This window comes from Glycine max, chromosome 5 (genome assembly GCF_000004515.6).
Source record: "Glycine max cultivar Williams 82 chromosome 5, Glycine_max_v4.0, whole genome shotgun sequence".
In the NCBI taxonomy this organism is placed as follows: domain Eukaryota; kingdom Viridiplantae; phylum Streptophyta; class Magnoliopsida; order Fabales; family Fabaceae; genus Glycine; species Glycine max.
In genome coordinates, this window is record NC_038241.2 from 35,524,489 (window position 1) to 35,548,102 (window position 23,614).

General features: G+C 33.3%; 3 protein-coding genes and 1 long non-coding RNA gene across 12 annotated transcripts; 2 read left to right on the top strand and 2 right to left on the bottom strand.

Moving 5' to 3' along the window:
* The first annotated feature begins 175 nt into the window (after nt 1-175).
* On the top strand, nt 176-7,777 carry LOC100801724 (elongation factor 1-alpha). Of its 9 annotated transcripts, none has more exons than XM_014775709.3 (12): nt 176-362; nt 522-628; nt 898-1,056; nt 2,770-2,988; nt 3,247-3,324; nt 3,791-4,341; nt 4,429-4,539; nt 4,632-5,119; nt 5,857-6,025; nt 6,658-6,897; nt 6,994-7,128; nt 7,240-7,777. In XM_014775709.3, the coding sequence occupies exons 2-12, from the start codon at nt 529-531 to the stop codon at nt 7,369-7,371; spliced, it is 2,382 nt and encodes a 793-aa protein (XP_014631195.1). In that variant the 5' UTR covers nt 176-362; nt 522-528; the 3' UTR covers nt 7,372-7,777. The 9 variants fall into 9 exon arrangements, with proteins under 9 accessions (XP_014631195.1, XP_014631197.1, XP_040871480.1 ...); XM_014775711.2 differs by having other exon boundaries at nt 901-1,056; XM_014775710.2 differs by having other exon boundaries at nt 181-311.
* A 1,549-nt stretch (nt 7,778-9,326) lies between these two features.
* LOC106798869 (probable xyloglucan endotransglucosylase/hydrolase protein 16) lies at nt 9,327-10,871 on the top strand. The gene is made up of 3 exons (NM_001370637.1): nt 9,327-9,611; nt 10,062-10,255; nt 10,446-10,871. Exons 1-3 carry the CDS (start codon nt 9,327-9,329, stop codon nt 10,855-10,857), a joined length of 891 nt encoding a protein of 296 aa, NP_001357566.1. The 3' UTR covers nt 10,858-10,871.
* A 1,108-nt stretch (nt 10,872-11,979) lies between these two features.
* On the bottom strand, nt 11,980-15,266 carry LOC102659482 (uncharacterized). Its single transcript, XR_414441.4, has 2 exons — nt 14,822-15,266; nt 11,980-12,327 (listed from the first exon to the last, which is right to left on the bottom strand). It is a non-coding gene; the product is annotated as an uncharacterized lncRNA (long non-coding RNA).
* Nucleotides 15,267-16,506: 1,240 nt separating this feature from the next.
* LOC100802256 (rho GTPase-activating protein gacP-like) lies at nt 16,507-22,220 on the bottom strand. The gene is made up of 10 exons (NM_001255796.2): nt 21,985-22,220; nt 21,476-21,598; nt 20,730-20,799; nt 20,431-20,576; nt 19,209-19,310; nt 18,285-18,482; nt 17,861-17,923; nt 17,654-17,743; nt 17,452-17,526; nt 16,507-17,326 (listed from the first exon to the last, which is right to left on the bottom strand). Exons 1-10 carry the CDS (start codon nt 22,042-22,044, stop codon nt 17,207-17,209), a joined length of 1,047 nt encoding a protein of 348 aa, NP_001242725.2. The 5' UTR covers nt 22,045-22,220; the 3' UTR covers nt 16,507-17,206.
* Between the last annotated feature and the right edge of the window lie 1,394 nt (nt 22,221-23,614).

Sequence of the window (23,614 nt, forward strand, 5' to 3'; positions counted from 1 at the left end):
AAAATTAATTTTGAAAATAATTTTATAATAAATTAATTCATAAATTTGATAATTTAACGTTAAATTAATTTTAAATAAATATAATTTATTATTAAATTGATACTGATAAAAATTATGGCATACTTAATTTATTTCATTAGATCACACTTTTAAGAGGAATTTGATTAAGAATATCCTTATAAGAATATCAGTGAAACTGAAAAGGGCAAGAAGAAGTGAGAGAGAGGGGATCATTCATCCACGATCCCTTGCGCGTTTGCTTGCTTTGATCCACACCACTGGATTCTTTACTCCCTTCATTTTCCGCACAAGTAAGGGTTTCTCAATCGGACTCCTCCATGCTCGTAAATCCAGAATGCTAGGTTAACGCAGCTCTAACCTATCAACCTCCGGAACGGTTAACTCTTGTTCAAAACCAACCGTTCCGCCAAGAACTCGTACTAATTGACGATGCGGGCTTAGTTTCGTTCTCTGTTTCACTTCTTTTTCTAATTCATCTGCTTTATCGTTTCCGTGCTCAGTGCCACCATGCCTCGTAAAGTAAATTACGGACTCGATTACGACGACGATTTCTATGATGATGATTATGATGACTATGCTTATGATGATGCCGATGCAGAAGACTATGGTTAGTTACTTTAATTTTTTTTTTTTTTCCAATATGATGTTTTGTTTCACTTGTATTTCCTCTGGTTTGGTGTCTGTTATACTTTACACAGCTTGTTTCACATTGGTATCTGTTTAGCTCTGCTATATTTTTTCCATGCAGTTTCTCTGATTTGGAGCTGTGGTTGTTATTTGTTAGGTTTCTTGTTATTGCTACTAAGTTTTTTTTACTGACTGACTATATGAATTTTTACTTTGTTTGTTGTTGATAATAATTATTTTCTGCCGTAGCAGAAGGACCTGATACAAAGCAAGAGACCATTAAGCCTGGGCTTTGGCAATGCTCCATTTGCACTTATGACAACGATGAGAGTATGACTTTTTGTGATATTTGTGGTGTTGTACGCCGTTCCTTGGTTAACACTGGAACTTCCAACAGTAACAAAACAGGTAATCCAGTTAATGAAGAATAATTTTGTTTGTTGGTTGGGTTTTTTACTTTTGTTTTGTGTGACAAGCATATCTCTTTTACACTGTCTAAATTCTAAATTACTCTCTCTGCCTTTTTCAATTTGTGGTTTAGGATGTGGGGGAGGGAAAACTTCGTTGATGTGGTACATACAATTCTTTTGTCATTCTGTTTTGATATGGGAAGATGAGACTTGGAATGTAAAGTTTTTAAATTCTTCTAGCTTTACTAATATCAACACTTTAGTTTAAATCCGTGGGATATTTTATTTCTATCCTCCATCCCTAGAAAGATAAGCTGGGATAAAAACTTATCTGAAATTCTGGTTTGTTTATTACTTCTAAGGCTATGACATGGTTGTAGATGAAAAAAATAGACTTGTTATTCTCACAGGGTAGGATTAGATGTGGGGAGGAAGCAAATCAAGAATGAAGCTAGGCTTTCCTGTCTCTCTGTTTGTTAGAAATGGCAACTGCCATAAAATGGCCATATGAAAGAGTCTAAAAGAATGAAGCATGATGTTGTATATCAAGAATGAAGCCATGCTTTCCTGTCTCTCTGTTTGACTATCATGATGCTGTATATCTTGTTCATAGAGCACCCTTGAGTGGATTTGAGTGCAGTTCAGTTTAGATGGCTATTGTAGGAAGAAACACCAAACTGTGAGCTGTGTTAGGAATATGGACAGAATACTCCTTATAAGAATTTGGCAATCCTCCTCCCTTGACTAGCTTTTGGAAGTGAGTTAGGACTAATCCATTTCTAATATGGTACAAGAGCCTATTCAGTATTAATGTTGGGTCACCCACAAATGTTTAGTCTTGCAAACCTCACATTCTAGATATCCTGTACTGGGCGTGATGTGTGTCTGTTAAGATGTCCTACATTGAATAGGAATATGGCTAAAATACTCCTTATAAGACTTGGGAAATCCTATTCTTCTGAGCTAGTTTTTGAGAGTGAACTAGACCCTGTCCATTTTTAATTAACTGTACCATAGTTTTCTTGACAATAACAAAATAATGACCAGCAAATTATAATAATTGAGCTAAATTGATAAACAATACTGGCTCTGGTATTAGTTATTGTTTGGTTTTAACAACTTGGAGGGAATTCAACTCTGTTCCTGAAAACTGATCATTTTGCATCATCCAGATACAAAAAACGAAAAATATTAAACTGTTACAAACCTAGAATTAGGAATGGGGAAGAAAAGAAATATTTTATTGAATAGTATGAAAAGAACAAGGAATAGCCAAATAGAAAGATCAATCTCACCTCCAAGGGTTTCGGTTTCCGCTTCACAAAGACTAATGCTCAATTTACAAATGATACCTGATAGAATGAAAGCTTTCCCCTTACATTCTCCTATTTATTTAACTCACTAACCTCTAATTATCTAATCAATAGGCACATGATTTCTCAGTGTTTCTGGTTGTTTGGCAATCTGCCAATTTATCTTTTTATGTAAGGTTAAATAATAATAATTTGCTGATAAAAGGCGTAGCAGGAGGATGAGGAATCATCAATGAAGGAAAAGAATAATTTAATCTTTTTGCAAATCTGATAAAAGGAGAAAATGGGGAGGGAGGAGAGTCAAAGAATATGAGAACATGTATCTGGCTGCATAGTGTTAGGTTTACAACAATGGCCATGATATTCCTATAACCTATTGAACAATGTCTTTGGTGCAGTTGAAGACATAAGCAAAAGTCCTGGAGCATCCAAGTTGGCCAGGTCTCTTTTTCAATCATTACAACAACAGATTCCCAAAGAGATTGTATTATTTCCAAAGCCAGATGATGGTTTTCTGACAGATGACAGTAACTTCTACAAGCTTGAAAATGTCCGAGGAGAATTTCATGAAATTCATAAGGCTTTTAGTACTCAAAGCCATCCACATTTAAACATAGGTCTTCACAAGTTTTGATTCAGGATTTGCATGTGACTAGTTTGAACAGTTTCTTCTAAATTTGACATTTGAATGTTATGCAATGCAATTATAATTAGAGCAAATGGTCTTATTAGTTGAAGATTAGAGTTTGTTTAATGAGTAATGACATATCATGATTTAGTCTCTGCAAGTTGTAACTCCTTGCACACGTGAGCAAATTACGTATTTATTCCTTTTGAAATAATAGTTATAAAACCATGCTTTTCTTTGTATACAGATCCTTTCAAGTTTGATGTTCCATCCCCAGATGATGTGGTTTATACTGGCCTACGTTCTTCCAAAACGGGTTTGAAAGGTATGCTTCCCTCAACAAATAATTTGCCTCTAGAGCTCAAGTTGGAGAAAATGTGTTTAATAGTTGAGAGAGCTACTAACCATCATTGTGGTTCACTTCAATATTTTCCAAAAACTTTCAATCCCTTCCCCCACAATATGTTTCCTACTAGCTGTTCAATTTCAATATGTTTCCTATTAAAGTTGTGTCCTTGAATCACCCTCGAAAAGATTTCTAATTTCTAATTCTTGGAGGTTGTTTTAAGTCCAATGGCAGGAAGCTTTCATTGATTCTGATAGTCAAAGTAATTGGAAATATCTCAAGCCCAAACTGGGATTTCTAACAAAATCTTTATCACGGTAGCTTTCACCCAAAAATGAAAAAATATTTCTAGGAAAAACTGTTTACTTTTTCCATATTTACTGTCTTCAAATTCTAATTCCTTGTACATAAATATTAATCCATCTTATTTGTGTAATGTTTTCAGACAAAGCTACAAACACTAAAAGTTCTCAGCTTTCATCAAGCATCAGAGAGAAGAATGAACTTTCTGTACAATCAAATGCTGAAAGTTCTGACAACTTATCATCCTTAACGCGAAAGAGCAAACAGGATAGTTCAGCTAAGAGCAAGCTTTCCAAAAATGTAGCAATTGATCTACAAACAAGTGGTAAAACTTCAAACAGCTTGCCAGAATCTTTGTCAAAAGACAAAGGTAACAATATTAATAAAATAAATTCTTTGAAAAATGGTACAATTGATATTCAATCAAGCAAAGAAAAGTCAGGTAGTTTGTCTGCACTGTCAAAAGTCAAGGAAAGTGATAACATTAGTTTCTCTTCTATCAAAGATGGAAAACCTGAAAGTATTTCCAGCAGTTTCAACAATATGGCTCTCAATGTAAGATCTGGAAATTCATCTGGAAATTCTGATAATACTAATGCTAAGGGAACTCGCTCACATGTTTCTTATAAGCCAGAAAAATGGATGCTCCCTCAACAAGCTGAAGATACATTGACTCAGCTGAATCTTGCAATTGTATGCAAATGGCCAATTCTTTTGTACGTTTCAGGAAAATATTTCTCGGAATCAATGACACTAAATTTTTTGGTTTGTTTATTGTAGGTTGGCCATGTTGATTCTGGAAAATCAACTCTATCTGGTAGGTTACTGCACCTATTGGGACGGATTTCCCAGAAAGAAATGCACAAATATGAAAAGGAGGCCAAGTTACAGGTAATTTCATTGTGGTCATCTTTTTTGTGCTTTTAAAGCTTGATGTTTCTGAACTCATGCCAATTTATGCTCCTTTTTTTTTTGTTAATCAGGGCAAGGGATCCTTTGCTTATGCTTGGGCACTTGATGAAAGTTCTGAAGAAAGAGAAAGGGGGATAACTATGACAGTGGCTGTTGCTTATTTTGACACCAAGAGATATCATGTTGTTGTGCTCGACTCCCCTGGCCATAAAGATTTTGTCCCAAACATGATATCTGGGGCAACACAAGCTGATGCTGCAATTCTTGTTATAGATGCCTCACTTGGTTCATTTGAAGCTGGTATGGATGGCAGCAAAGGGCAAACAAGGGAGCATGCACAACTTATCAGAAGCTTTGGTGTTGATCGGGTTATAGTTGCTGTAAATAAGATGGATGCTGTTGTGTACTCCAAAGATCGATTTGATTTTATAAGGCAGCAGCTGGGAGTTTTTCTCCACTCTTGTGGTTTCAAAGATTCTTCGCTATCTTGGATTCCCATGAGTGCTATGGAAAATCAAAATTTGGTGGCATCCCCTTCTGATGCCCGTTTAAAAAACTGGTATATTTTTTTATTACTCTAGGTGTTATTTTGACTTTTCATGATGGACAATGAAGAGGGATATAGAAGGGGTGTTTTTTTTGTTTATGTAAATTTCTGTTAGAAGCCATACTTTTCACTCTGTAAATTTGATATATCATCCATGGTGTCTGGGGCTCAAAAGTACCATTTGAAACAGCACTAGTAGGGGATGCTTCTACCTCCCAACTTCTTTGATACAGACATTTTCTCAACTTCTTTTCTCTTAAACAAACAAAAAAAATGTATTTAGAGAGGACATGGTGAGCTTACCTGTGCAATGTATGGTGATGGCTTTTATATTAAAAATGGACTCAGCCTAATTCAACCCCTAAAACTAACTGATGGAGGGAGGACTGCTCAACTCTTGTTAGAGGAGTATTCTGATCATAAACCCCCCAATTCCCAGGACTGAGTATTTAGAGCATAAGGTTTGCAGATACTTTTTTGTAAGAAAGATGGATACTATTTAAATTGGAAACCGTGCAATTGGATAGAATCCATACTGTTACAATGGTACTGCCCTAGTTAATATAAAAACACTGATAGTATGGCAGCATTCATGATATTTTATAAATTTATAGTGGGTGTTTATATACTGGCAATCTATGTTTGCATTTAGTGTGATAACATTTTAGCAACAAGTCACTTTTATTTTGGTTTTGATTGTATGCAATTTGTACTGCTAAAAGAATGATGGTTGTGTTCATTGCGAACAGGTATGGTGGACCTTATCTATTAGATGCAATTGACTCTCTCCAACCTCCTACTAGAGAATTCTCAAAACCTCTACTAATGCCAGTATGTGATGTCATCAAATCAACTACACTTGGGCAGGTGTCTGCCTCTGGTAAACTAGAAGCAGGAGCTCTTCGGAGTGGATCAAAGGTATACCAATAGGGCAATGTTATGGCTGTTAATGAAAAATCAAATGGTAGATATAAATTTGGAATTCTCCAAATTAAGTGTTATTTACCGATATGAAACTAATTGTATTTCTCCAAATTAAGTGTTAAATATTTTATTCTGTGTTTTTACTGTATGAACATAGTAGAGAAACTGAAATGAAAATGTTGAAAAAGAACTCACATAATATAATTAAGGACCAAAAACTTATGAGTTTTATTTATATACACTGTTAGTATAATTTTTTTATACATACTTTCAATAAGATTTGACTATTTTATTACATCATACTATTTATTAATATGATGTGGGGATATGGTAGATTTTTATTGAATGTATGTGTAAAAATATTTCATGCTGACAGTGTATATAAATTAAACTCAACTTAGTAAGCGTTATTATTATTTTATAAATCAAATGTTTACTTGATGAACTCATTTGAGGCAGCAAGGGATGTTATCTAGAATTTTTATTCAGGAAAATTGTCTAGCATGAAAATTGAGATAATAATGTCTCTCAAAGGGCACAAATTTTGATTTGCTAGCTTTTCTATACATGACATGACATGAAACTATTTGTCCATAACTGTAATTTTTTTAATAAAAAAATTGTAGGTCTTGGTTATGCCTTCAGCTGTTGTGGGAACAGTACGTTCATTGGAGCGTGACTCTAATGCTTGTACTGTTGCAAGAGCTGGAGATAATGTAGCTGTAATGTTGCAAGGTGTCGATGGAAATCATGTGATGGCAGGAGATGTATTATGCCATCCTGACTTTCCTGTTGCAGTTGCTAAGCATTTGGAGTTGAAAGTGCTAGTGTTGGATGGTGCAAGTCCCATATTGGTGGGCACACAGGTGTGTACTATGGATGCGAAAGACATTCCTTGCACTTTATTTTCCAGTTTCTTTTTATTGGAGGAAAAAATGCATTTTATTTTTCCATCTCTGCAGTTAGAGTTTCACATACACCATGCGAAGGAACCTGGTAGAGTTTCAAGAATATTATCAGTACTTGATCCCAAGACGGGTAAGGTGACCAAAAAGTCACCCCGCTGTCTCACTGCAAAGCAAAGTGCAGTAATTGAGGTGAATAAACAATTCAAAACTCGTTGTTTCAATGATCTTCACTTTTCTGTTCATCTATGATGCCAGGGATTCACAAAACTTAGAAGGACTTTTATTGTGTCTGATTTTTAGGTGATTTTGAATGAGACAGTCTGTGTGGTAGAGTTCTCTAGTTGTAAAGCTCTTGGAAGGGTGTCCCTAAGATCAATGGGAAGAACGATTGCTGTTGGAGTTGTGACAAGAATAATTGAAGAACAAGGTTAATTTATTCTATTCATCAAACAAGATAAAATGATGATAACAAGGAGGGATTCTCAACTGCATGCCATGCATCTTTGTTTGCCATCCTAGTCTAGATTAAGTTGTGCTCCCAGACAACAGGCAGCTATACAAGTCTCGATGAGGTTTGTGGGTTAATATGTGAATTATCAATTATGTAAGAATGGTGAAGATTTTTTTGTATGTTTTTCACCATATATGTATCATAAGAGAGCGTTTCTTTTCAAAAGATCTAGACTTATGTACCAAAGCAACTAGTCGGACGAAGAGACGGAAAAGTATGCGTCGGATGCAATTGCTTTTATTCTTTAGATTGATCTACATCTGCATATCTATAATCAAATTTTGGGCTTGGAAATCATGGAAATTTCGTGGTATTTTCCTTGGGAAAGGCATTTCTTTTTCTACTACAGTCTCTTGGTTTAAGTAATGGATGTGGGACAGTCTAGTTAAGTGAATCCCTAAATGAATTGGACTAAATAGTTTTTTTTCTTTTTTCTTTGGGAGGCTTGCACATGTAACCTTACTGGAGTCATTAATAGGTATGTTTGGAAGGAAAGAAAAGGGTTCATTTTTTATTTAAGAGCTATATAATAGTTATAAAATAAATAAAAGCTTAAGTCAGTAAGTTTGTGTGGGGTGAAGAAAAATTAAGGGCCACTATAGTGAGGAAAGTGGCACACCATGTACTTAGGGCTGAAATGACACCTACTTTCAGTTTGCCTTTTCGAGCAATGGTGATGTTTATTTTCCCTTTTTTTTCCTGTATCATTTTATCAAACTAGTTTTGGTTGTAATATGATTGGATATTAAATATAGACATATTTCTTAATGGGATTTGATTCTCTAATTATGTAGGAAGATAAGTTTTTTTTGGAAGAGACAAAATTTTGATAATCTTTGTGTCACTGACGATTATGACTTTTGGATGTGTGAATACTTTTTTTTAAAAAAAAAAAACTTATCGTTGATACGAAGATGCTGATTTAAAATCATATTGGTTGCTTGACTTAAGGAATAAATCACATGCTGGTCTGCACGTGTAACCTTGTTTTTCGAGTTACTTTGCCAGGTTCTCAATCCATCTATAGATATTAGTTACCTCCTTTATACCTCGAAGTCTAAATTTGCTCTTGAAGAAATGACAGCCCATATTAAGGCCGAAACAAAGCCAGTTAAGCATATATCTATTGTGCAATTGCACCCTTCATTCCATTGATTATGGTATGAAATGAGATATCCTCAAATCAGGCAAAAATTTTGGACATTCTCTGGTCAGTTCTGTACAATCCAAGATATATACAGTTACTATACACGCATATCACTAATCATTTTGTAACAAATACTCAAAGTTATTGTCCCCTTTAATTAAAATTCGTTAAATAAGAGGACATGAATTGAACTGAGTATATGTGCAGATTCCATTCTCTACAATGTTTCGCCTTTTTTCATTCCCTCACTCGTTTTTTTTCTAAGACCTATTATGAGCTTTGCCTTAGAAAGAATAGAAAAGAAAAACGTCTCTATATGAATAAAGATAAAGAAGTAATTTCAGTCATGAAAATATTTTACAATTAATATCCTAACAAGTCTGTAATTTTATTATCAACTATTGATATTACTTATTTTATCGTATAAAATGAGTTGCTGATTTTAAAAATGTCATATCCATTAAAACTAATAAAATAAGTAATGACTTCAACAAGGACAACTCTTTGTAGCATCCCTAGTTCATACCACCATATGTGACCTTCCCGGGAAGCCACTTAATTATTAGCTCAAATCATATATATGCCAGCTTATTTCCTTCTATTGCTTTCATCAGTGCATGAAACGTCCTGGTGCACCAAAAGATCATCATGGTCTCTCCATCACTTATATAAACTCCATATAAAGAGACTATCTTCTTACACTTTAAACCACAAAATTTTATAGCAAATATGGCAAAATATGAAACCTATCTGAGAGTCTCAGCTCTATTGCTGGCCTCTCTCTTGATGTGTCTCTTTGGAGTCACTGCTGAGGGCAATTTCTATGAAGATATTGACATCACTTGGGGTGAACATGGTGGTGTAAATATACTAGGAAGCAACTCTCTCGTGCTTTCTCTTGACCAGTCCTCTGGCTCTGGCTTTCGATCCAAGGCAGAATATCTATATGGAAGAATAGACATGCAGATTAAGCTTGTCTCTGGTAACTCAGCTGGCACAGTCACTGCATATTATGTGAGAAATCCTCTGATTCTGTTCTCATGCTAAATTTAAATGTTTTTACATTTAATGCCGTTAATACATTTCATGTGAGAAATTCTCGTGTGCCCTAAACCAACCAACATTAAATAATTATACAAATCTCGCGCCACAAAAATATTCTATATTTTAAAAAGTGATCATACACCAATTGTTAATTGGCTTAGGCAGAAGAATCCACTGTATTGTATGTAACTTTTAGTTTAATAGGTATGCCCTGTTAGTTTAGAAGTCTTTACATTGTTAATCAGTTTTTTTATGACTTTTAATGTAATAATTATAAAAGTCAACAAGTTTATATCATGACACATGACGGTTTAATTTTAAGTCGGGTAACAATATAAAAAATCTTTAGATTATCTGTGTATGTATTATTATTCATAACTTTTATGATGCTTTTGACTGAACTTATGTGTCATGGTGCAGTTATCTTCTGAAGGGCCAAATCATGATGAGATAGATTTTGAGTTCTTGGGAAACCTCAGTGGAGAGCCCTACATAGTCCACACCAATATCTACACCCAAGGCATAGGGAATAGAGAACAACAATTCTATCTTTGGTTTGACCCCACAAAACATTTCCACACTTACACTATTGTATGGAACCCTCAACGCATCATGTAAGGAACACAAAGCTTTCATTGTCCATTAATCCTATAATTTAATTTCTCTCAAATTTTACTATGGATATATTTTTTCTCTATGAAATTATATTTGGTAAAAAAATGAAAATTTTCATGGAACCATCTATGTTCCATATATATTGTATAACTAGACCATTGATCCTCTATGTTTCAACATTTTGGCTAGTTTCATGGTAGATAGTATCCCTATTAGAGTCTTCAACAACTACGAAGCCAGGGGAGTTCCATTTGCTAGCAGCCAGCCCATGAGGCTATACTCCAGTCTATGGTGTGCAGATCAATGGGCAACAAAAGGAGGGCTTGTGAAAACCAATTGGTCTTTTGCTCCTTTTAAAGCTTACTATAGGAACTTTGATGCTAAAGCTTGTGTGTGGTCCAAAGGATCATCTTCCTGTCCTTCAAACTCAGCTTCCATGACTCATTATAATAATACTTGGCAAGCTCAAGATTTGGATGCTTATGGTAGAAGAAGTCTGAGATGGGTGCAAAAATATTACATGATTTATAGCTACTGCAAAGATTACAAGCGATTTCCTCAGGGTCGACCTCGTGAATGCAGGCTTTCTAGATTCTCTTAGTGTGGGATAAGTAAATTTAAAATTAATTTGATGATTTTTTCATTTGTGTGTATTTAAAATTCCACTCGAATACGGTTGAATTTGAGTAAGTTCAATTTGATTTTACTTTTGCTTGCTTGAACTGATAATTCTATCTCTGTTTATTTACTTATTTTTCCTACTCTTTCTAAACAATGTAAAATTATTAAAACGAAGTGAACTCTTCATTTTAAAGGTGTTCCAAACATACAATTTGATTTACAAAGTTCAATCCTATATTTACAATGAAAAATGCTAACAAATACTCTTATGACACAAATTAAAGAATAAAAAATAATAAAAAATTATTATTAGAGTGCACGCTTTTGTAATTTCCAATGTAACATCAACCTAATTTTCAATAAATTTTTTTTATTTATTGATTCCTTAACTAGTTTTTTAAAGATACTAGTTAACAATATCCTTTTACAATAAGCTGAAAAAATATAATTGATTTTTTCATCAAATCAAACCAATTTCATTCAAAACATGAGTTATAATATTTTTTATTTAGTGAAAACGCTTTTAGAGTAATTTAACGGACAACTGATATAAACTCTCCATAAAAACAACAAAAAAGTGAAAAAAATACGTGCCCCCCATGAAGAGTAATATAAATAAGAGTCGAGCTAACTAGTGTTCTTAAGACATTAGTTAAAAAACTAAAAAAAAATATTTATTGTGTAAATCATATGAAAGCATAAAAAAGATCATGAACAACACAATTTTTCACTTCTCAATAAAAACATTTCTACTTTAAGTTTCTTAACCAACCCTTAGGACACTCGTTAGCATTTTCCTATAAATAAACATGACACAAATGAAACTGTTCAAAACAGTAGATACCACACATGTTGATCATGATAGATATAATCACTTAGCATTAGAGTCAGGTCCAACAAATTCAAAGTGAATAACACTACTTGTGCTTGAGAAAGCTTTTATCTGCATTGTGCATGTTCTTGCACAAAAAGAATTTCTTTTGTAGATATTAGAGGTCAGAATTGGCTTTTGAGGCGGTATGGGAACAACTTATGGGTCGTTTGCATGATGTTACGAGAAAACAAATATTTTTGAATGCTGAATAATTGCTAACAAAATTAATTAGAAGGGGGATTAGGTGCTTCTATTTAGCAAACCTACCATAATGCTACCTTTGTAGTTCTGGAAGCATTGAAACCAAAAAGTAAAGTTCAAGCTGTCATCACTATCATATATGTAGCAAATCGATGTACAGCAAATGATTTGGTCCAGACTACATCAAATAATGTACAAAAAATTCAATAATATATTGCATATAAATTAAACTACTAGGACCAATGGCTTCATTCCCTATTCCAACCTTAAGGTATATTAATCCATAACTCCAATACCTTCAAGCGACAAAAAATCTTTCATGTGTTACAGACGAGGATCGACTCCTTGTGCCAGGCACCACAAATTTCCCCAAACCTACAATTCATGAGAAGCAGTCGGGACAAAATTTTAGAGACGCAAGTATGAAACAAAATGGTAAGCACATAAAAAAAGTAATGTCAGAGAAAAGAAAATCAAGGCTACATTGTTGGCCACGATGTTTTTTTTACAGAAAAATAAAATTAATATAAGAATAGGATAATACAGAAAAAGAAGGATAAGAAACAGTCGAAAGCAAAACACATTAGGAGGAAAACAAAACAAAAAGTAATAAAATACAGCAGAGCTGCCCAAACTATGTACTCCAAAATTTTGCCATAAAAGTTTGACCTTTTATCTAGTCCTTCAAACCCACAAGTAGAAACTGCTCGCCAACCAAGGATCCTAAACAAATTGTCCTATAAGATGGTAACTGTTTCACAATGCAATTGCAAGAGCAAGGGTCCAATTGTTTCTGAAAGCAGTCACTACTTACTAGTGCCTGGGTGGAAAGGCCAGACAAAAGCTCTAAGAAAAAAACATTTCACACCCAAACATCCTCAAAAAATCTGAAGTGAGGATCACCCAACAACAACAACAATAGTAGCCTTATCCCACTCAATGAGGTTGACTACATGGATCACCACCACTAATAGACTTGGTTAAAAGCCAAATTCTTAGGGATATTATTCAAGTGAGAAACACCCACATGTAGAAAATTATTGCTCTATATACTTTTGATAGATAAACAAAGGAGTTTATCAAATATTCAATACTACGCATTTTTTTTTTTTTTGGTCAGCACTTTAGGCATAAAATGCATATCTACACATATTGGCCAGAACATATAAATGTTTGAGGGAGGAGGAGGAGCAAGGTAGAGTAGTTATCAATAGCAACCGGAGGCCCAAAAATCAGCAGAGCAGGGGCACTAAATTGTTATAGATGGTTGAACGGGTTGAAAAATCCTAAATTGGCCTCACTAAAATCCCAGTCAGCAGCATCAAAAAAGGGATTCTCAATCTCTGATAGGATTTATGTGGACACCTATTTCATCCCAGTGTAGTCCCCATCATCACCTTGTGCTTGCAGCCTATTAAGGTTTTCAATCCTATTTCACATGACCCCTCTCTGTTTTAAGCCCACCTAGCCTCACCCAGATCCATCCTCCATTTTTACACTATCCGGCTTTGTTTCACACTCGTACAAGGTTTCATGTTCAATTATATTGTATTACACTATTACCAGTTTGTGAAGTTTTTATGTCGTATCCTCTACCTTTGGTGTGTGTTTGCCACAATCAGAAACCATTCAATCGTGCAAGAAGTAATGATCTTTGCAGCATTTCCCTTTTTCAAATAACTTCCACCTAAAAAGGACCAGGATGATAAACAATTTTTGTTAATGAATACTAACTTTCAATTTCCCCCTAAAAAATACTTTCTTGTATCACTTTGGTATATTGAAAGTTTATAGAAAAGTGCATCCAAAATCACATATTCGTTAGACCTTCCATCTCCTAGTATGCTAGATACACTAATCCCCTAGTTAACTCGACATATGTTATTCTGTTATACACTTTCCAATAGTATTATTGATATAACGGGTAAGACTTTTTGCACATGCATGTATTTGCACTTTTGACCAACTGAAATTATTAACATAGTTTCAAATTCAAGGGCAGATATCAGCGAAGGCTTAGTCAACTTGTGCATTTACCCATTAGACTATTGATTAACAAACTTTTTTTTTTTAAAAGAGATAACAAAATCAGTATACATGGGTACAAGCAATCTTCACGAAAACAAATAGGCAAAAAATAACAATTGCAATCCACCTCCAAACTTTCCCCAACCCCAACTACCCAAATTCAGATATATCTTGGACTTAGCCATATACAATTGAACAATTGGAGAAAACAAATGGAAAAAATTAAATTCATGAAGAAAGGATTTTGTTTAAGTAGGCCCTAGAAGTCCTTGCATCACCCATCCACCATGTATATGCTTGCAACATAAAGTAGCAATTTTACCTCTACTCCAATAAACTCTCATACTTACAAAGACAATTCTTCCATCAATATCCACAAGCACATGGGTGCTGCACACAACACAACCTTAATCAACCACAACATTATACAATCAAAATTTTCTTCACCACCTTCCATCCATTAAGTAGCAAAGATAAATAATACTCATCAATCTATGCATATCTCTTACATCACTTTACCAATCAAAGAAAGACCCCAGGCATAAACTGGACCAAATCCTTGGACAAAAAACTGTATGCTCTAGCACCAAGAATAACTACATAAAAATACCCCAGAGGAGAACTACTAGCATATAGAAAATGAAATGGAGACCCACATCAGAAATGCTGGTAATAAACCCAAAGTGGTAGTGCTTACTCAGAGACATAACAAGTTCAGAACCAAAGAAGTGGCTTTAAAAGGAGAAAAAAAAAAACAAAAAAGATAAGTACTTTAACCATCAAAACTAAAACCCTATGAGAATAGAAAATGAGGGAGGAGGAGGAAGGGGAAAAAAGTTACCTTTAGAGCAGAAAACATGTGCTGAGGATGTGGGTATGAAAAATGCCATGGGACTGGGAAGAGTGAGAGAGTATTCGTTGAAGAAAGCTGAGCTAAGAAGGGAATGCAGGAAGCTGAGACTTTATATTACAGAAGTGAGTGAGAGGTTCTTTCTTTTTCCGAATTCCGAGGTAATGTATCTGGTTTGAAAATGAAAAGCCCCACCACTGGTTGTATTGTGTGCTGTGCACCCATTGTCTTTTCTTGGGTGCTGAGACCAATGGTTCAAGAACATGCAACTTTGTTCATACAAAAAAAAAAAAAGAAAAAGAAAACATAAGAGGGTGAAAAAAAAGAGTAAAGTGCCAATTTTGTTCATGGAATTCTCATCCATTGTAATTTTAGTCTTTAAATTTAGGGAAATTAAAAAAAAAGTCTCTCAAGTTACATTTCATTTAATCTAAGTATTAAATTTAATGACTTATTATTTTTTATTTTATAAACATGTATTAATATTATTATTTAAGTCACATCTTCCGGTTCGAGTTCGATTTACACAACATAATTAATTAATGAAAATGTCTATTATGAATTTGGTTGAGTTGATTGTGAAAAGAATTAAAATATAATTTGTGGGACTCAAAAGTTAATTTTTTTTCTTTAGAATAAGAGATTATAATTTTCGATATAAAAATATAATTCTATAAAAAAGAAATTGATCTTTTTTTGTGATCAAACCTACTCACATAAGGGTATAATGATATTTTTGTGTCTATTTAATTTTCTCATCCCTATCTCATTTTTTTTTTACAAAAGTCATGTCTATCTCATCTTTACCAAACAACTTTAGAATATTATTTTCTTCTATTTCTCATCTATTTTTCTTAAACCAAACAACAAAATATTTTACTTTATTTCTCTTTGTTAGAATTATCTTTTTCTATTTTCATTTATTATATTTCTATCTTCTAAATCTAACACAGACATAAATTTAAATTAAAGTAATAAACATATCATAATTTCAGGATTTGTTTTCATACCTTGTTAATTATAGATACTTAAATGACAACAAGTCACAAATTCATGAACTAAACTCATCATTCACTAAAAAAAAACAATACAACTCGGGGGCCAGTTGGTAATGGGCACATTAATCTCTGGTGTGGTCCACAGACCAAACAAGTTTTAACTACATAAAAATTATTTTGATAAAAACGACTATGGAAAATACAATTTTTTTTTTGCTTTTAATTTTGAGATATATTTTTAAGATGTGTATACCCAGAAAAAAAAAACACAGATGTTTATATATGAGTGTGAGTGTAAAGTGCACATATAAAATGATCGTCTAAAAATAAAAAAAAGGATTAATACAATAAAATATAAAAAAATGTAAAATAATTTGTATGTAAATGTGTACATCAAAATTAATCCATTATGTACAAAAAATTAATAATCCATTTATTAAATGACAGTACTTAATTTTAGATTGTTGCATTCTTGCCTCTAAGGACATATTTGTGTATTCCTCCCCGTCCAGGGTTATGTTGTGAGCGATCTTAACTCCAAAAAAAGTACTGATAGATCAAGAAAACTATCTAAAATCATTTTTAAACAAATGAAAACATAATTGGATGCAATATATTGTCTAAAAGAAGTTGAGTTACATGATTCAAGAACCAAAATGAATTAGAGTAATAAGTAATAAGCACTAGAACAACTTTACCTCCTTAAATGAATCCGTGCCACTGAACTCGAATTATTCAAAATGCAATATAATCTCAAATACTGATAATCATAATCACCCAAAAAAAAAAAAAAAACTCCATTTAAAAGTAAAGTGTACTCTACAACTAAGTATAAAACTTGATCAAACAGTCCCCAAAAGAACATGATCTCACTTTAGGGTAATACATGGCCCAGTTCCATTAGTTCTGTCTTGCGGATCACGATCCTCAGTTACTAGAAAATCAGATATCTCTTTCCATTGGACCTAATGACCTATAGGGCTACATTGGGATTGTACAAATTTAAATCTTATCATCCTTCATTCTTCCAATATGTACTACCACAAACATGAAATGATCATCAACAAAGACACATGTATTCCAATCAATCAATTACAATACAAAAGATAAAAGTAAAACCGTGTCTGTGGCCGCAAAGTAAAAAAAAAAAAATAATAATGGAAAAACTGTCTGCAAAGCCAGTGTCAAGTGTCACCCTTGAGCAACGACAGACCACATGTATATAACACCCCTTTTTTCCTTTTTCTTCATTTTGGGGTAACACTTCCATCAATTCCACTATCCTCTACACCCCTTTTTCTTATCCTCTTTGAGCAGTGCAGTGCAAAACCAAATATGGGAAACGAACAAAGAATGAATAGCACAAGATGAGTAGAACCTAGTAAACTTCACCAGCCATATTGCTAGAGGGGATTCTTTGTCGTTTCTCCACATATGCAGAAGGAAACCATCCTGCTTTGCCATTGCATTCGCCTTCTGACCATCCTGATTGGCTCACCTGGGTAAGCATTTGGAAATTTGGTAAACATGGAGGCTAAAAAAGATTGAGAGATTAAACCAAATTGATCAAGCAAATTTCGCGATGACAGTGATAGAAGCAACAATTGATAACTTTATACAAACCTTTCGCACAACAACAAAATCACCCTTAGAAAAGCTCAGTTCCTTTTCTGATTCACCACTGAAGGGATGCGTTGCCTGCAAGAGACGCACCCAAGATCAGTTGATGAAGAAATAATAGTAATAATGTTAGTGATAAATGATAATGATAATGATAATCATCATAATAATCAACTGAAAGATTAGGTTTAGGAATTTAGCATACTTCAGCCAAGAAGTACATTGTTTTCTCTGTGCCATTCTCAGAAATACCTACTGGAGGGGCAGATTCTTTCTTCTGTCTATCTGAGACCATCTGAGAAGAAGTTCCCATGAGATGAAAATTGAATTACGAAAATGAACACAATTCATAGAAACAACACCACACTCGAAGAAAAAATAAGCTTAAAATTTCAGGACAGTTGGTTCTCACCTCAGCTTCAATTTCACCAAGAATAGCTGCAACTCTTAAATGAAAAGTCTTTTCTCCTTCAACCTATAAAATTATAAGCACAGACTATATATAAATTCTACTCCCTCCATTCCAAAACTATTGATGTTTAAGGTTAGGATAAAATAAGTGTAAAATAAGTGTAAAATATTAATTTACTTAGTCTATAATACCCTTAATTAATACAGGATATAAATGTGGTTCACTGTTTGTTGAAGTGGTCGTTAAATAGGCTGTAAGTACAATATTCCTCTTAAAGATCTAATATAATTATTTAAAATATGAGTACATTCAATAGTTTTGGAATAAAAAGAAAAGACTAAACACCAATAATTTTGGGATGGAAAGAGAAAAACAATTACAAGTTTGGCATAAAGGTACACAAAAAAAATCAGTGTTATCATACCATGGCAACAAGCCTTTGAAAAGTAAGTCTCTGCTGTTGTGCTTCAACAGCAGCCAATGCTGCTGCAGCTTCTTTACCTAGAACTGCCATGTTTGCTTTCAGCTCCTGCATCCTTGCTTCCGCAGCATGCAGTTTGGCAACCTGTTCAGCAGTTGGAGCTTCCCGAACCCGTGCTTGTCTTCTAGCAATCTCCTCTCTCTGATTGAATTTTAAAACCATTCCGAGTTATATGATTAAGAAGAAACAAGTAAGAACACCAAACTCTGAAGTGAATGTAAATATGTAATAGATAAGAACCATGGATTCACCAAAAATAAAAGGATAAGAACCACGTTATAAAAATGGTAGTCTTCAATTCATCAGAAAAAAAAAGAAGAGAAATGACAATCTGTGACAGCATGGAAAGCAAAGCAAAATGGAAAAGGCAAAGAAAAGTATCTCTCAGCTCCCAAAGCTGTGAGCCCAAGCCAATGACTGAAAGATTCCCAAAATGCAGTCCACCACAATAACCTCTCATAAAAGCTATTTCTAACACAACTGCATCCACTCAACAATCAACATAACAACCTCCTCTCATATTTGATTCCTATAGTGTCCACTCTTTCCTTCTTGAATAAACTCCCATATTTTTGGTCCATGGCCTAATTGACCCAGCACCTGCCCATACCTTCTTTGGGCTCAACTTCTCAAGCTCTATCAACATTGTTATCATGTAACAGCTGTCTGGAGTCTTTCTTTATCAATAATTTCAACATATATTGTTTCTGCCTTTCTGGTTTACCATGCATCAAACAAAACATGAATCCTAAACTTCACTATTCATTCCATCCCATATATGAGAATGAGATACAGAGTTCAAATCACAATTAAGTTACAGGTTGATCCAAGAGCAGAACTACGAATCCATTCTAAACTTTGACTTACTTGTGCCTCTGCTTCTTGTCTCATCCGACTATATCGTTGAGCAAGATGGCGAGCATCCTCCAAAGGAACACCATTGATCATTTGTCTCAAAGGATCCAATACCTGGAAATTGAAACTATTGGATTCATGTTTCTTTCCTTATACATTTAAAGATAATGCAAATAATAAATTACATTGACCTCCCTTTAGGATTCCAAATGTCATATAGACTTCCTCTGTAGTATCAAAACATACAAATGTTACTTAGATTTTCACCTTTTCTGAAGGGTTTCAAGACTGGCACATGTTTGATCAAAATTAAAAATTGGGGGCTATGTATGGCTTGAAAGTAGGAGGTCAATGCAATATTTAATAACCTTAAGAGATATCAGTATAATTTACTTTAACATATAAAAAAAAGTTGTATAAGCAAATTGGCTGTATTCTATCTTCCAAACTATCTGCTATGTAGCATGATCAGTTTGATACTCATAATCTAGAGATCCACATCAGAGTTTTTTTAAACATTAGTGTCTTGTTCATCTGAACTAAAACTAAATTTCACACAGAAAAGGTCATGCAAAGTCATATTGAAATGGTGACCTGGTCGCCCATGCATATCATACACAAACAGTAACAGAATATGGCTATTTATGAATTAGAATATCTAAATCCAGCCTCATGATAAGGTCAAGGAACACTATGTACTGAAAAAGATAGTTAAAATAGCAACATGGAGATTTTAAACTCCTCTGTAGGTCATTGAAAAGATTCTATTACTGTTTCATATTCTAAGCACCAATTCTTTATCAACTTTTTTAAACAACTACTTACTCAGCTAATCATTCACTTGACAATTAGAACACAAAATTTGGTCATTTTAGGACTTCATCTTACTTTATTTTCCAGTAGACTCTTCAATATGATTACTGTACAATAGAAAAAACATGACAGTGATTGCTTACAAAGAATGCCCTAGAAATTGTAGTATAGTCCGGTAAATATCAATTGACAATATTTAAACTAAATCATTTGTATCTGGAAAATAGAGTTTTATGAAATTACAACTTAAAACTTTTCAAGACTGTAGTTAAAAAACTGACTTAATGGGGAAAAAGCAGAGTGATATGTAACACCAGTACACAGCTAGGAATACTCATATAAATTAAGATGTGGCTAGGAGATAAAACTAATATAATCTCGTTTTGAACTTGTACACCTGAACAACATATGAAAAGTCCACCTGTGTAGATAAAAGCCGATTTAATTCTTCGTGCTCCTTTTCCACATGCTTGCGGGCATCACCATATACTGATGCAGCCTTAGATAATATGTTGTCACTGTTGTTCTCTGCTCCATATTTACAGCAATCCTCAGAAAGTTTCGTTCCTGTCTACCATGGGTATTGTTTATGAGGATTTAATCAAATCATAAGTCAATAAACAAAACTTGCAGGTGCTTCTCATTCCTGGACACATGCTATCAAGACTTGTCAAGGTAAACTGAATTTGCAGGAAAAAAGAAACAAAAGCTAATTTTCACCTGTTTCAATATGCTTATAACCTATAGCTGTAAATGTTTCTGCTGCTTTAACAATTTCTTTCTGGAAGTCCTGGATCAGAAGACAGTTTTACGCACATCAATATACAGAACCACCACAAAAAGACAAATCATTTAAGATAAAATTCTTTTATGAATGTTATATGACAACTACTACAACTGTGGTTCAGAAAGGCTGCACAGCCATGTTTAAGTTAACTCCACCCCCAGGTTAATTTATACATTCCCCATCTCTCACTACATCACTTAAGGTAAAGCTGATTAATAGACCTTCCATAACTAACATGTATTCCAAGAGATATAAGGTTAAATGTAGGATATCAATGTTTGGGGTAATGACAGCAGCCACTAAGAAAACCATTCAGGATAACTACCCCCAACCCTTCTTTTCCAAAACCCCTTTACAAACTGCCAGATCCAAGCTTGACATGAAATGGATTTTTTTTTTTGATCGGCAAAGATAAGTATATTTATATATATAATAGCAATTGAGTACCAGAGGTACACATGAAATGGATTTAAAAGTTGTTGCAAAAAAAGGTAAGAAAAAATGTGAGTCCATAAATCTGGCAAGCACAATAATGTCACTCACCATGCATGAACATTGAATAGACTTCCCTAATAAGCATATAACATTCTATTTTGAGTTAATATGAAGTAGGAAATTCCTTGTTGCTCAAACATAGCAAAGCTAACAATTAATCTAAACACAAAGAGAAATTGCATACCTTCCCTGCACGTGTGGCCCTGTACAGCTTTTCCAGCTGGTGGTGCCTCTGCATTTCGACCTCATCGATGACCACAACATCTGAACTCTCATAACCACTACTGCTGAACTGCTTTATTACTGCCTGAATAACAAGTACACTGACAAAGATTACAAACTAGCAATTGGAAAACAGTACTTTTCCCTGTTACTATGAAAGTGTAAATCTAAACTAATAAAACACTATGGTTGGTTGATCCACAAGAATGTGCCAAACACAACCAGGGAAATAATAATTCAACATCTTGCTTAAGAAAATGAGCATCTCCACTTAAAAAAAGCTATAACATTAGTCAAACTACCCCCCATTTTCAATTGCATTTCAGAACAACGAAAGAAGAACTAAAACGTCAAAAGTGATCGCCAAATTTTGGGAATTTGGGGTACCCATATGCGAATTTGAGAAGAGAAACACGGTACTTGAAGTGACTACACATAAAAAGACAAACTTGAAGGGAAGTGAGAGCAAACCTGTTGCTGTTTGGCAACTTGCTCTCTGAGCTTGCTGGCTTGTTTCCTCAGAGCGTCCATGGCAGTTTCTTTCAGCTCTCTGTTCTTAGTTCTCAGAATATAAAAGACAGACAACAAACAAAGTATGAAATCAGATCCAACGAATGTTATCTGAGAACCCCAGCTCAGCTCAACGTTGTCAACTTGAATTATGTCACTCTTTTCCCCTCTTTTTTCTTCTGTAAATCCCAAAACCGTATGTGTAATATGTAATAAGAATAAACCATATATCTAATAAACCATCAATTTGGTAATGATATATCACTCTCTCTTTTAAATATATCCTTAAGGTATTAGAAATTATGTTATATAATCTTTTAAGTATTGAAAAAAAAAAATCTTCAGATTAGTATTAGTAAAATACACCAATCCAAACACTAAAATAAAATTATAGATATTCAATACTTTAAGAACCATGTGTATCATTTCATTAGTTTAAAGACTAATTGAGATTTAAGAAATAAGGTGATACTATATAGTGAATTAATGGTTTTTTCTATCTAATGTAATTTTTTTAAAAAAAATATTATTTTCTTTTTAATTTTATTTAGTTTTTTTATTTTTATTTATTTGAACTCTTTGTTACTTTTTATTTAAAATTTATTTATTTTTATCAATTATGATAGTTTATGTTATATATGTTAGTTTGTTGTTGATTATGATAATTTTTATCACCTTTGAGATTATTATCTTAGCAAAAAAATATTAAATTGAAACAAAAAAGGATACAAATTAAAATAAATAATTAAAAGATTAAATTACTAATGTTGTTTAAAAATGTCAAATTAATAACATTAAAAATGAAACTACTCTTTTTTTTTGTTTAATCTTTTTCTCCTCCTTTGTTAGCAAAATTACAAAAGAATAAATGTCACATCTTAGACACCAGCAAGAGTGAAAAGTGATTAAAACAAGAAAAAAAAAACTTGTTATGATTTATGAATTATGAGTATACTTTTTGATCTGAAAGCAATCAAACAATATAAAATTATATCAAAATAAGATCTCTAGTAATAGGACATGGTTTAAAGACAGGCCCAAGTAGAAGCTTATGAGCATTCGATATCCTAGGTGCATATTATTAATGATAGTCAATTCAAAATAAATAGGGCATGGATAAGGGGAAATTCTCCAATAAGAAGAACACATAAATGAACTGAATATTCACTAAAAAAGGGAAGGATTTATAAATTATACAATTGATGATAAATTCAAAAGAATTAATTAATACTAGATTGATATTAACATTATACATATTTTTAATGACAGTTCATTATTTAAGATTTTTAAGGTTAAGTATACTTAAAGAAATTTTGGGATGAGTAATTTTTTAAAAAGTTTCCTTAAAAAATATGATAATAAAAATAAAATACGTTGAAAATATTTGTGTTAGTTTATAGGGTTTGTTGTTGATTGTATAGTAATCCAAAATCACAACTTATATGAAATATATCTCAAGACTAACAGTTAGATATTTAATCTTTTAGGATGTAAAGATCAACAAAGTTCACTAATCTATTTAGAAATAAGGTTATAATCTTATTTGATAGGTTTTTATTACAAATTAAACTTTTTAGATATGCCCAAAATT